We start from the raw sequence: 14936 nt of genomic DNA, 5'->3' as shown, positions 1-14936 counted from the left end.
TAAGATTCCCTTCTCTTCAGATATGCATGCATTCCCCTAGGAAGCATGAGGAACTGGTTCCTTTTCCTTTCTGGTTCCCTTGCTGGGAAGCTGACACAAACCTCTGACACACGATCTAAATCTGTCAGAGATTTTGCTTTAACATCACGATGGCTACAGTGTCTCCAGGGGCCGGAAGTTAGCCCCTCTTGCTGCAGGAGCAGACCACTTTCCTGAGGTGCTGTCTTCGCCTTGCAAGCACTTTCACATCTGTCTTCCTGCTTAATCCTCCCAGCAACTGATGGAGGAGGCAGGGCAGGCAGCATGGCTCTGCTTTAAAGAAAAGCAGAGGTTAAGTGGCTTTTCCTGAGGACTCATGAGGACACCAGGGGAGCTGGGATCAGGGCCCAGAAGACTGGCAGTTCGAGGCTCACTCTGCTGGAGATTGCATGCCCAGAGCAGCTGGGGAGGCCAGGCATCCACCTGTTCCCATACCAGAACAGCTCCAGGGGCCCCACAGAGCTGCAGGAGAATTCAGTCAAATGCCAGGCAAGCGAGAAGGAGCAAAAGGCTTTATTGATAAATATGCAGATATGTCTGTCCACAGGGACCTGCTGTGGAGGCCATGACCAGGCTGCAGACCTCCCACTGCCTGGGTTACAGCCAGGACATGGCCCTGTGCAGACCCTGCCATGACAGCCCAGCCGTCCACCACCCGCCTCATCTCTGCCAATTGTGCTGGGGGCAGGGAGAGGCAGAGGCCCGCCTCAGGCTTCCCAAGCCCTGGGGCTCACGGGTGGTTCCCTCCCTTCCAAGGGAGTGGCACTGTGCCCAGGGGAGAGCCAGGGGATGGGGGCAGAGGAGGGAGACAGCAGCTGCTTCAGACCCTGAGCAGAAAACCAGAGTGAGCACAGCTGGCAGCACCAGATGACAGATCTGGGCTCCAGGGGCCTCCTGGTTGGCCCTCGTGGCTCGAACCTGCTTCGGGAGACAGGCAGGGTGAGGGCCCTGTTCGCCTTTTCTCTGACAAGGTTGCAAGGCCCGTGTGTGGCTGCCTGCTCCCTGGGTACCGGGAACTGGTGGCGCGTAGTGCCCTGAAAGGCAGGGTCCCTTCACGGCTCACCCACCAGCCACACCGAGGGGAGGGCCCCTGAAGAAAATGACAGCACTGGAAGGCAGCAGCAGGGTGGGGGCCTAGTGCTCCAGGCGGGGCCTCTTCCCAGGGGTCCGTGGGCCCATCAGTCCTGGGGTGGTGGGGGCTGGTTGATGATGACCTGGATGACAAAATCTTTCTGGATCTTGGTCTCCTGGAGCCGTGTGCGGTCTGTGAGCAGCTTCCCGGAGAAGAACCACCGCTGCCACGATGGCTCGATGCCCTCCTGGGCGTGCAGCTGCCTCTTGAGCTGCCCCACTGTGTCGGGCAGGCTGGCACTGAGCCTCACGTCCTTGCCCGTGGACAGGCGCACCTTCAGCGGGAACTCACGGCGCACGCTGGGTGGAGGCTCGGGGGGCTCCAGGCTCTCCTCCTCCGTGTGCTCCAGCAGCAGGTTCACCGGCGGTGACAGGCAGTAGATGGGCAGCTGGTAGCGATTGCCCAGCTCATCGTAGCATTCACAGAGGGTGCCTGTAGGAGAGGCAGGGCTGTCAGAGTCAGCTTGGGGATCCACTATCATGGATTAAATGTTTGGGTCCCCCCAAATTCATATGGTGAAACTCTAACCCCCAATGTGACTGTATTTGGACATGGGGCCTATACAGAAATAAATAAAGTTAAGTGAGGTCATAGCGTGGGGCCCTGACCTTCTGACCCCTTGATGGGAAAAATGGTTCTTTTCTTTTTTTTCTTTTGAGACAAGATCTCCCTATGTTGCCTAGGCTAGTCTCGAACTCCTGGGCTCATGCAATCCTCCCACCTCAGCCTCCCGAGCAGCTGAGACTACAGGTGTGCTCCACCGCCCTGGCTTACAGTTCTTGTAGAGACACTAGAGCACTATCTCACTCTCCACTCGCTCCCCATGTGAGGACACAGCAAGAAGACGGACACCTGCAATCCAGCAACAGAGTCCTCACCAAAACCTGAACCGGCCAGCACCATGATGCCGGATTTCCCAGCCTCCAGAACTGTGGAAAATAAATGTCTCTCGATTAAGTCACCCAGCATGTGGTATTTTGTTACAGGAGCCTGAGCAGACTAATACACCTGCCATGGCCACCCCACAGTCAGATCTCCCTAGGACAGCCTGATGACCAGGTGTACAGGGCTAGAGTCAGGAAGAGCTGAGCTGGCATCCCAGCTCCACCAGGTACTGGCTTGTTCATCCTGGCATATTATTTTTCACTTCTTCACATGTGCCAGGTGCTGGGGTTACAGGGACGAATGAAATAGCACAGCTCTGCTCTCCATGGGCCTTAGTGTCCTTACTGGCAAAATGTAATGCATGGAGAAATATGTTTATTGTCTCTTGAGCACCTACTAAGTGCTGGGACTGGACCAAATGATGTTATGTGTATCTTATTGAATCCTAATAATCATCTCCCCTTTACAGTCGTAAGGCAGTCAGGCTCTAAATTCGAGAAGCTCCTTGCTAAAGCCAAGACAGTTAGGAAAGGGAAACATTCAGATTGAAACCCAGGTCTGTGGCCAGGCGCAGTGTCTCACGCCCGTAATCCCAGCACTTCGGGAGGCCAAGGCAGGCAGATCACCTGTGGCTGGAAGTTTGAGACCAGCCTGAACAACACGGAGAAACCCTGTCTCTACTAAAAATACAAAATTAGCTGGGCGTGATGGCGCATGCCTGTAATCCCAGCTACTCAGGAGGCTGAGACAGGAGAATCACTTGAACCCAGGCGGCGCAGGTTGCAGTGAGCCGAGATCGCACCATTGCATTCCAGCCTGGGCAACAAGAGCGAAACTCCGTCTCAAAAAAAAAGAAACTCAAGTCTGTGATTCTAGGGCTCCACTGTCACCCTCTGCTTTACATGGCCCCATAAGACTGCTATGAACTTACGTGAGCTAATGCAGTGGAAGTTTCTAGTTCAGTGTCCAGCACATAATAACCCAATAAAAGGTCAGTGCCTTTGGGAGGCTGAGGCCAGTGGATCACTGGAGCTCAGGAGTTTGAGACCAGCCTGGCCAACATGGTGAAACCCCGTCTCTACTAAAAATACAAAAATTAGCCAGGCATTCAGGAGGCTGAGGCAGGAGAATTGCTTGAACTCAGGAGGTGAAGGATGCAGTGAGCCGAGATCCCACCACTGAGCCACAGCCTAGGCAACAGAACAAGTAAGACTCCATCTCAAAAAAAATAATAAAATAAAAAGGTCGGTGCCTTGGATGTTCTGGGGTCCCAAAGTGCATTTGTGACACTGCTTTGCAGGTTTGTTGTCTCTCTGTCATGTCATTAGGCAAGCATAGACTGTGTCTCTTTTTCTTTGTGTACCCACTCCTGGCCCATGCTCAGCAAGCGGTGCTTGAATGAATGAATACGTGAGTAACCACCTGCCCCACCGCTCCACACTCCTCAACACCCTCAAACTGTGCTGGTGACCCCCTAGCTCCAGCGGGGATAAAGCCCTGGCCCTGCCCACTTACCATGAGGCAGGGTGATGCTGGCTCCATCCAGGATGGCCTGGGCCAGCTCGTGGTCGTTGGCTTCAGCAGCATAGGCGGCAGCCTTGAGGGCATCCCAGATCTCCTTGCGGCCCTCGAAGGCAGGCGCTGTGTCCCAGAACTCATCCCGTTTGCTCCGCAGCTGCCCGTCAGTCATGGGGTAGTCGCTCTTCCACTTGAGCCGCTCTTTCTTCAGGGGCTCATTGCGTCCTGGGCAGGACAGAAGGAGAGGCTCAGCATCTCTAAAGCCACTTGAGCTGCAACCTGCCCTCCCCCTCCCCTCCCCTCCCCAGGCCAGACCCTGAAACCCTGCTGCACTGGCTACTAAGTATTCAGGTCTCTGAAGCCCTTCCTAAATAGCAGGGAAGAGTCAGAAAACTTCACATAACCAACCTAGGGACATAAAATAATTGTGTCAGCAAAGCATATGCTACCATTGTTTCTGTTTTTTGTTTTTTGTTTTTGAGACAGAGTTTCACTCTTGTTGCCCAGGCTGGAGTGCAATGGCATGACCTCGGCTCACTGCAACCTCCGCCTCCCAGGTTCAAGCGATTCTCCTGCCTCAGCCTCCCGAGTAGCTGGGATTACAGGCGCCCACCACCACGCCTGATTAATTTTTGTATTTTTAGTAGAGATGGGGTTTCACCATGTTAGTCAGGCTGGTCTCAAACTCCTGACCTCGTGATCCACCCGCCTCAGCCTCCCGAAGTACTGGGATTACACGCATGAGCCACCGCACCCTTCCCACATGATGTGGGGCAGGACGCGGTGGCTCACGCCTGTAATCCCAGCACTTTGGGAGGCAGTAGGATCGCTTGAGCCCGGCAGTTCTAGACCACCCAGGGCAACATGGTAAAACCCTGTTTCTACAAAAAAATTTTAAAAATTAGCCAAGCATGGTGGCACGCTCCTGTAGTTCCAGCTACTTGGGAGGCTGAGATGGGAGAATCACTTGAGCCTGGGAGGTTGAGGCTGCAGTGAGCTGTGATCATGCCACTGCACTCCATCCTGGGCAACACAGCGAAACCATGTCTCAAAAAAAAAAAATTATTAACAATTTTAACATCTTGTTACTAATGTCCCACTTAAAAAAAGGATTTTTTAAGCAATCATGACCAACAAACTCCCCAAAAAATTCCTGCAGCATCTGACAAAGAAAACAATTCTGTCAAATGTCATTTTTCTTGTTACCCAGCTCCAAGTGACCTCCAAGACAACTCCAAACCACAGCCAAGACTGAGGGCAGAGGTATCTCTCAAAGGCTTTTGGAGGCTCAGTCATCTCAAAACTAAAGGCAGAGTGAGCCACAGGAGTGAGATGTGAAGCACTCTGCTTCCACTATAACTCAGGTCCTACAGTGAGTGGAAGAACTGAGGCTGGAGGCCACCACCAGGCTGCTCCCACTGGCTGGGGCAAAAGGAAGCAAGGAAGAGAATTGCAGGCAACAATCTCCGCTGAGAAAGAACCCCAGGCAAGCCTTTATTTATATACATGATCCCATTTCATTCTTGCAGTAGCCTTAGGCAGTAGGTATTAGTATTGCTATTTCACAGGTGATACGACAGATTTAGAGAGATTAAATGACTTGCCCCAGGTCACATAGTGAGTGAGTGAGGGTTCCACCTCAGGTCTGACTAAATCCTGTAGTTCACCATCTGAATTCACAGTTACCTGTAGGGGCAGAAAACTCTAAAGCCAAATATTTAATTTAAAGTGTTCCTGGGGTGGTGAGGTGGCAGAAGGAAAGGCAAACCCTCTTTGGAGGAAAACAACTTCAAACCAGGCCTCAAAGAATTCCCAAGATAAAGTTCCAAGAAAAATAAATAAGGTAATAGTTTTTTTTTAAAAAAAAATCTCAATACGCAAGGAAACAAGGCAGTACGAGCTTTACTGGCAAAAACAGCAGACAAAAGAATCAGATTTGCAAAGACTTTGGACAGATTATGAAATACTGAGTTAAGGGATGAGGGCCTTAAAAATATGAATAAGAGATTATAAAGAATGACCAAGGAGATTTTTAAAAAATGTTTAATTTTTGTGGGTACATAGTAGGTATAACCAAGAAGATCTTAAAATAACCATATAGAACTTCTAAAAATTAAAAATACAGGCCGGGCCCAGTGGCTCACACCTGTAGTCCCAGCACTTTGGGAGGTCAAGGCAGATGGATCACTTGAGCCCAGGAATTCGAGACCAGCCTGGGCAATATGGCAAAAACCTGTCTCTACAAAAAATACAAAAAATTAGTCGGGCATGGTGGCGTGCAGCTGTAGTCCCAGTTACTTAGGAGGCTGAGGTGGGAGGATCACCTGAGCCCAGAAAGGTTGAGGCTGCAGTGAGCCATGATCATGCCACTGCACTCCAAATCCAGCCTGGGTGACAAAGTGAGACCCTGTCTCAAAAAAATAAAAAGAAAATAAAAATAAAGAAAAATACAATATAATTGAGATTCGGATGTCTTTTTTCTTTTTGAGAGACAAGGTCACTCTGTCGCCCAGTCTGGAGTGCGGTGGTGTCATCATAGCTCACTGCAGCCTCAAACTCCTGGGCTCAAGGTATTCTCCCCCAGCAGCCTCCCAAGCAGCTGGGACTATATAGGTGACACTATGCCCTGCTAGGTCTAAAATTTTGAACTGAATTTCCAGAAGTATACAATAGGGAAAATGGGAAGGAAGCAACATTCAAAGAAATCATGGAGATGTCCACTCCCCCTAAACTGATCTATAAATGTAATACAATTCCAATATAATTCCTGTCAGTTTTTTCCCAAGGAACCTGGCAAACTGATTCTAAATTTTATATAGAAGAACAAAGATGCTCCTAGAAAAGAATCAGGTGGGAGAAGTTGTGCTGCCATGATCAGCATTAATTATAAAGCTACAGTTGGCACAGTACTGGAACAGGGACAGACTGTTGGACAAAAAAAGCCAAACCCCGTAAAATATTTGAAGAGATTTATTCTGAGCCAAATGTGAGGGCCATGACTTGTGATGCAGTCTCAAGAGGTTCTGAGAACATGTGCCCAAGGTAGTTGGATTACAGCTTGGTTTTATGTTTTAGGGAGATTTAAGACATCAATCATTACATGTGAGATATACATTGGTTTGTGTGGAAAGGAGCGACAACTTGAAGGGGCGGGGACTTAAAGGTCATAGGTGGATTTAAAGATGTTCTGGTTGGCAATTGGTTGAAAGAGTTATTATCTTAAGTCCTCGAATCAACAGAAAGGAATGTCTGGGTTAAGATAAGGAGTTGTGGGCTGGGGGTGGTGGCTCATGCCTGTAATCCCAACACTTTGGGAGGCCAAGGTGGGCAGATCACCTGAGGTCAGGAGTTCGAGACCAGCCGGGCCAACACTGTGAAATCCCATCTCTACTAAAAAAACAAAAATTAGCTGGGCATGGCAGCAGGCACCTGTAATCCCAGCTACTCAGGAGGCTGAGGCAGGAGAATCACTTGAACTTGGGAGGCCGAGATTGCAGTGAGCTGAGATCGTGCCACTGCACTCCAGCCTGGGTAACAAAGAGTGAAACTCCATTTCAAAAAAAAAAATAATAATAAGGAGTTGTGGAGACCAAGGTTCTTATTATGTAGATGAAATTTCACAGGTGGCCGCCCTTAGAGGCAATAGATGGCAAATGTTTCCTATTCAGACCTTTAACAGGTGCTAGATTTTTAGCTAATCTCTTCAGGATCAGAAAAAGACCTGGAAAGGGAACGGGATTCTATAAAGAAAATGTAAACTTCCCCCATAAGAGACAGTTTTGCAGGGCCATTTCAAAATACGTCACAGTCCATTTGAAGGTACAGTCCATTTGAACTTTTATATGGACGCACTTTCTTGCTCGGCCCCAACCTTGTCCCAGACACCAGCCCTCTAGGCGACTATCTTCCAGTCCTCCAGCAGGCTAGACAGGAAACTCGCCAGGCTGCTAATCTTCTCTTGCCTACTTCAGATTCCCAGCCATATGAAGACACCCTAGCTGGACGATCAGTTCTTGTTAAGAATCTGACCCCTCAAACTCTACAACCTCGATGGACCGGACCCTACCTAGTCATCTATAGTAGCCCAACTGCCATCCGCCTGCAGGACCCTCCCCATTGGGTTCACCGTTCCAGAATAAAGCTGTGTCCATCAGACAGACAGCCTGATCTCTCCTCTTCCTCCTGGAAGTCACAAGTACTCACCCCTACTTCCTTAAACTCACCTGCATTCCTAAAGGATAACAGTAATCCTTATAAGCCTAATACATCCTTTCATTTTTATTAGGTCTATTCTTCCTTACCCTATCTTTACAACAGGCTTTATTCAGTCACCCCCCACCCACTTGGACTGCACCCCGAAAACTTGTCATCCCTCCTATCTTCTGTCTAGTCATACTCCTATTCACCATTTTTAACTACTCATAAATGCCCTGCCCATTTACACTGACAGTTTACACTTTTCCTCCAAACTATCATAGCAGATATCTCCTAGTACTACCCCTAATCCGCCACTCTTGACTCCCTCTTGGAGTGGATAGATGATCTTTGCTGACAGGGTACCCTCCAATACTTTCACTCTGATGAAGTCCCTTTTTTCACTTTTCTACTCACTCTTACACTTGCCCCCATTCTCCAGTCACTCTCTACCTCTCCCTACCTATCTCCACCACACTATCAATCTACTCACTCTCTCCTAGCCATTTCTAATCCTTCTTTAACAAACAATTACTGGCTTTGCATTTCTCTTTCCTCCAAAACTGACGAGGCCTCGATTTACTCACTGCTGAAAAAGAAGAACTCTGTATATTTTTAAATGAAGAGTGTTTTTACCCAAATCAATCTGGCTTGGTATATGACAACATAAAAAACTCAAGGATAGAGCCCAAAAACTCACCAACCAAGCAAATAATTACACTGAGCCCCCTTGGACACTCTCTAATTGGATGTCCTGGGTTCTCCCAATACTTAGTCCTTTAATACCTGTTTTTCTCCTTCTTTTATTTGGACCTTGTGTCTTCCGTTTAGTTTCTCAATTCATACAAAACCACATCCAGGCCATCACTAATCACTCTATATGACAAATGCTCCTTCTAACAACCCCACAATATTACCCTTTACCCCCAAATCTTTCTTCAGTTTAATCTCTCCCACTATAGGTTCCCACGCCGCCCCTAATCCCGCCCGAAGCAGCCATGAGAAACATCGCCCATTATCTCTCCATACCACCCCCCAAAATTTTCGCTGCCCCAACATTTCACCACCATTTTGTTTTGTTTTTCTTATTAATATAAGAAGACAGGAATGTCAGGCCTCTGAGCCCAAGCTAAGCCATCATATGTCCTGTGACCTACATATATACATCCAGATGGCCTGAAGGAACTGAAGATCTACAAAAGAAGTGAAAATAGCCAGTTCCTGCCTTAACTGATGACATTCCACCATTGTGATTTGTTCCTGCCCCTAACTGATCAATTGACTTTGTGACAATACACCCTCCCCGCCCTTGCAATAATGTACTTTGTGATATTCCCCCGCCCTTGTGAATTACTTTGTACGATACACCCTCCCCACCCTTGAGAAGGTATTTTGTAATATCCTCCCCTGCCCTTAAGAAGGTACTTTGTAATATTCTCCCCTCCCTTGAGAATGTACTTTGTAAGATCCACCCCCTGCCCACAAAAAATTGCTCCTAACTCCACCACCTATCCCAAACCTACAAGAACTAACGATAATGCCACCACCCTTTGCTGACTCTCTTTTCAGACCCAGGCCGCCTGCACCCAGGTGATTAAAAAGCTTTATTGCTCACACAAAGCCTGTTTGGTGGTCTCTTCACATGGATGCGCGTGACACCGAGTAGCTGGGATTACAGATGTGTAACACCACACCTCGCTAATTTTTGTATCTGTAGTAGAAACGGGGTTTCACCATGTTGCCAGGTTGGTCTCGAACTCATGACCTCAGGCGATCCACCCGCCTCAGCCTCCCAAAGTGCTAGGATTACAGACGTGAGCCACCACGCCTGGACCGTTTTAATGTTAATGCTGGTCAGTTGTGCTTGAAGACACAGTCCGAAGGGAGGAGAGTATAATGAGGCCTGACTCCCCTTCCCATCATGGCCTGAACTTGTTTTTCAGATTTCTTTGGAATCCCCTTGGCTGAGAAGAGGGGTCCATTCAACTGGTTGGAGGACTTAGAATTTTATTTTTGGTATACAAGACAAATGAGAACAGAGAGTCCAGAAACAGATCCAGGTGTGTACAGGAACTTGCTTGTGGTGAGAAGGAACATTCCTCTTGCAGGTGGGAGGGGAAGATGACTATGTGTGACAAATGATGCTCATGAGGGAAGAGAGAGACCCTCTCATATTGTTTTATATTGTTTTATACTCAGTATCCATTTTAAGAAAAAACAACAAGGAAGTAAAACCAAAGACAGGCAGCCCGGCGCCAGGCCCGAAACCAGGCCTGGGCCTGCCTGGCCTAAAACCAGTAGTTAAAAATCAACTCATAACTTAAAAACCGATGTTATTCATAGATTCCACAACGTATAGAAGAACATCGTGAAACTCTCTGCCCTGTTCTCTTCCTCTCTGACCACCGGTGCATGCAGCCCCTGTCACATACCGCCTGCTTGCTCAAATCAATCACGACCCTTTCATGTGAAATCTTTAGTGTTGTGAGCCCTTAAAAGGGACAGAAATTGTGCATTCAGGGAGCTCGGATTTTAAGGCAGTAGCTTGCAGATGCTCCCAGCTGAATAAAGCCCTTCCTTCTACAACTCGGTGTCTGAGAGGTTTTGTCTGTGGCTCATCCTGCTACATTTCTTGGTTCCCTGACCAGGAAACAAGGTAACTCACGGACAGCCGAGGCAGCCCCTCAGGCGGCTTAGACCTGCCCTGTGGAGCATCCCTGTGGGGAACTCCGGCCAGCCTGAGTGATGCAATCCAAAGAGCGCTCCCGGGTAGGAAATAGACCCGGTGGAACGCCTCACCAGAGCAGCATGTAGCAGGCCCCCACGGAGGATTAACACAGTGGATGAACACCAGGAAGGAACTGGTACTTGGAGTCCGGACATCTGAAACTTGGTAAGACTAGTCTTTGGAACTTGCCCCACTCCATCTGAGTGGAAGCGTGGCCTGATCACCCACGACGTGCCTGCATTGGTACTTTTGTTCTGGTTTTGACTTGACTTAGATTGTGTGATACTTTGGTTTTGGTTTTGACCTGGCTTGGATTTCTGGATACTCTGATTTTGGTTTGGTGTAAACTGCAAAAGTGTGTGTGTGCCCTTTTTACCTGTTTTTTGTTTTGTGGGGTGTGTGTGGTGTTAAGCGTGGTGTTTTGTCTCGAAGAAGCATGGGCCAGGCACAAATAAGCCCACCCTACTAGGAACTATGTTAAAAAAAAAAATTTCAAGGAAGAATTTAAGGGAGATTACAGTGCTACTGTGACACCAGGAAAACTTAGAACTTTGTGTGAAATAGACTGGCCAGCATTAGAGGTGGGTTGGCGATCAGAAGGAAGCCTGGACAGGTCCCTTGTTTCAAAGGTATGACACAAGGTAACCTGTAAGCCAAGGCACCCAGACCAGTTTCCATACATAGTTACAGCTGGTTTTAGACCTCCTTCCCTCCACAGTAGTTAAAAGAACAGCAGCATAAGCGGCTGGCAGAGGCAAGGAAAGACCAGCAGAGAGAAAAAAAGGCCATCTATACCAATTCTAAGTTAATTTAGACTAAACGAGGTCTTATTAATAGCAAAGGATGATTGAAATCCCAAACTTACAAGGTTTTCAACAAAACTGAAGTTTGCTAAAAGTTAACAGTGTAACATGTATTATGGTAACTTCTAATCTTGTGGCCTTAGACAGTCTAGTCCAAAGACATAAAGAAAGTTCGCTTTAAAAAAAGGAATGGTTATCTTCAAAAAAAGGGAGAGGCAGAATTTATGTAAAGAGTGTTATATGGTAAATTCTTGTCCTGAAATAAACTGGTTGTTTAAAGAAAAAAAAATGTTTGTAACAAGTCAAAAAGTTGAGACATGTTAAAGAATTGTTGGTGAAAGTCATGAAAGAAAAAATGTTATAAAAAATTTATGCAAAAAATGTTGTATAATTTAAAAGTAATAAGGCCTCCTGAAGACTATTAAAAAAAACAGTTTATGTGCAAGGTGTATAAGAAAAGTAAAATATACTTTTGGTAAAAAGATTATAAAGGGGCATAAAAATGTGGATTTTTATCTACATTAAAAGATTAAAAAAATTAATGTTTTAAAAGTTTAAGCAAGTTTTAAAACGTTAATTATAAAGAAAATTCTGTGTGTAAACATATTAGCTAAAGTTAAAAAGGTATCGTCCAGTTTTTCTGTGAACTGGACATTAAAGTAAAAATGCAACAGGTTTTTCTTAAAGCATCAACCTGCCCTTTTACAAAAATTATAAAAGGTTAAAAAGAGTCTATAAAATCTTACCTTATGGTCAAACATGAAAAATTGGATAAATATGTCTACAAGGTTTTATTAAAATTAAGTTTAATATTAATAACACACTAATATAAAGATAAAATTTAGCTTATCTGGTATAAAAATCATACAAGAAATATTATTAAATATAAAATGGTGTTTAGTTTTCTTTGGTCTAAAAACTAATAAACATTGGTGCTAAAGGAAACATTCATTTTACTAGAGGATCATAAAAGTTAGACTTAAAACAAACTTTGGCAATTAAGACAGCACACCAAGATGCAAATGCATGGTTGAAATGGATCAAATATTCCATCTGCACTTTAAACAAATACAATTGTTATGCTTGTGCACATGGCAGGCCAGAGACCCTGATTGTCCCCCTTCCACTAAGGTGGTCCTCCAATCGACCAGGCGTGGGCTACATGGTAGCTCTTTTCCAGAATTCTACAGCCTGGAGTAATAAGTCACGCCAAGCTCTCTCTGCTATATCCCGAAGTCCTTGTGGGTCAGCCCCCGAGGGCCATCCAGCTTCTGTCTCCCAACACTAAGTTCACTTCGTGTCTCTCATGGCAGGGAGGAGACTTAGCATTCCATGGAGACCTGAAGGGATGCAGCGAGCTTAAGAATTTTCAAGAGCTTATCAATCAGGCAGCCCTTGTTCATCCCCGAGCGGATGCGTGGTGGTATTGTGGTGGACCTTTACTGGGCACTCTGCTGAATAACTAGAGTGGCACTTGTGCTTTAGCCTATTTGGCTATCCCTTTCACCCTGGCATTTCATCAACCAGAGGAAGAAAAAAAAATAATAAGACATCGTAAAGCGAGAGAAGCCCCTTATAGGTCTTTCAACTCTCACATCTATTTAGATGCAATCGAAGCCCCTCAAGGAATACCAGATCAATTTAAAGCTTAAAATCAAATAGTTACAAGATTTAAGTCAGTATTTTGGTAAATGACAGTCAATAAAAAAGTAAATTAGATAAACTACATCTATTACACCCAACAGCAAGAGCTTTTCATGAGTTTAAAAAAAAAAAAACTCATGTCGGCCCCAGCCCTGAGGCTACCTGACTTGACAAAACTCTTTACACTCTATGTGTCAGAAAGAGAAAAAATGGCAGTTGGAGTTTTAACCCATACTGTAGGGTCCTGGCCAGCCAAGCGCCTATCTCTCAAAACAACTAGATGGGGTTTCCAAAGGCTGCCCCCACGTCCAAAGGCCCTGGTAGCAACGGCCCTGTTAGCACAAGAAGCAGATAAGCTAACTCTTAAGCAAAACCTAAACATAAAGTATGCCCAGGCTGTGGTGACTTTAATAAATACCAAAGGACATCATTAGCTAACGAATGCTAGACTAACTAGATACCAAAGCTTGCTCTGTGAAGTTCCCCGCATAACCATTGAAGTTTGCAACACCCTAACCCCGCCACCTTACTCCTGGTATCAGAGAGCCCAGTTAAACATAACTGCTTAGAAGTATTGGATTCAGTTTATTCTAGTAGGCCCAACCACCAAGACCACCCTTAAACATCAGTAGACTGGGAGCTGTACGTGGATGGGAGCAGCTTCGCCAACCCCTGCAAAGTGACTCTGAAGAAGACGACAAGCCCTGCTCCAGTCACACCCAGAAGCTGACTGGTCCACGCATGTCCGAAGCATGAGGAAACTCATCGTGGGACTCATTTTCCTTAAAATTTAGACTTGTACAGTAAGGACTTCAACTGACCTTTCTCAGACTGAGAACTGTTTCCAGTATATATATCAAGTCACTGAGGTAAGACAAAAGATTGCCACAGTCCTATTATTTTATGATTATTATAAGTGTACCAGGACTCTAAAAGAAACTTGTTTGTATAATGCTATTCTATCCAAGGTATGTAGCCCAGGAAATAACCAACCTGATGCGTGTTATGACCCATTTTAAGCCTCCCATGATCACAGTTTTTAAAATAAAATTAAGGACTGGTCCTTTTCTAGGTGACACAAGTAAGGTAACAGCTAGAACAGAAGAAAGAGGGGTCCCAAAAATGTAACCTTAAAATTTGATGCTTGCGCCACTATTGATAGTAAGCAGCATAGAATAGGATGCGGTTCTCTAAATTGGAAAAAAAAGTTACACAGTAAAAAAAAATAAGTATATCTGTCAAGAATCATATTTATGTGAGATGTGTCAGTACTGGTCTTGTGTCATTTGGGCTACTTGAAAAGAAGATAAAAAAGATCCTGTTTGGCTCCAAAAAGGAAAAGTCAGCCCCTCCTGCACGAGTGGGAGCTGCAACCTTTTAGAATTGATAATCACAAACCCCTCAGACCCAAAGTGGAATTAAAAAAAAAACATGCAACATTAGGCATTGATGGAAAAGGACTAGATCCTAGTGTAAGCATCCTAATAAAAACAGAGGTTCAAAAACGCTCTCCAGAAACAGTATTTCAGACTTTCTATGATGAACTAAATGTGCCAATACTTGAGATTCCAGGAAAAACTAAAAATTTATTTTTGCAATTAGCCGAACATGTAGCCCAGTCTCTACAAGTCACCTCATGTTATGTTTGTGTTGGAACCGTAACAGGAGATCAATGGCCATGGGAAGTCCGAGACTTAGTTCCTACAGACCCAGTTCCTGATGAATTCTTAGCCCCAAAGAACCACCCTGACAATTTTTGGGTTCTAAAAGTCTCAATTATTGGACAGTATTGCATAGCTAGAGAAGGAAAAGGATTCACTCATCCTGTAGGGCGGCTTAGTTGTCTTGGGCAAAAGCTGTAAAATGGTACCACAAAAACAGTTACATGGTGGAGTTCCAATTACACAGAAAGAAATCCATTCAGTAAATTTCCAAAGTTGCAGACTGTTTGGGCCCACCCAGAATTCCACTGGGACTGGACAGCCCCCACCGG

At 45.9% G+C, this 14936-nt stretch overlaps 1 protein-coding gene across 3 annotated transcripts in view; it reads right to left on the bottom strand.

Moving 5' to 3' along the window:
* Positions 1–536: 536 nt before the first annotated feature.
* UBTD1 (ubiquitin domain containing 1) overlaps positions 537–14936 on the bottom strand; it is a 69964-nt gene continuing 55564 nt past the window's right edge. For all 3 annotated transcript variants that reach the window (XM_004049895.4, XM_055352643.2, XM_019034534.3), the window contains 2 exons: positions 3572–3799; positions 537–1603 (listed from right to left, as the gene is read on the bottom strand). In XM_004049895.4, coding sequence (XP_004049943.1) covers positions 1218–1603; positions 3572–3799 — 614 coding nt within the window. In that variant the 3' untranslated portion in view covers positions 537–1217. The remainder of the gene's footprint in view (positions 1604–3571; positions 3800–14936) is intronic.

The sequence above is a fragment of the Gorilla gorilla genome, chromosome 8, assembly GCF_029281585.2.
Source record: "Gorilla gorilla gorilla isolate KB3781 chromosome 8, NHGRI_mGorGor1-v2.1_pri, whole genome shotgun sequence".
NCBI lineage: Eukaryota > Metazoa > Chordata > Mammalia > Primates > Hominidae > Gorilla > Gorilla gorilla.
The sequence above is the reverse complement of the archived record's forward strand: the minus strand, read 5'-3'. Positions and strand labels throughout refer to the sequence as shown.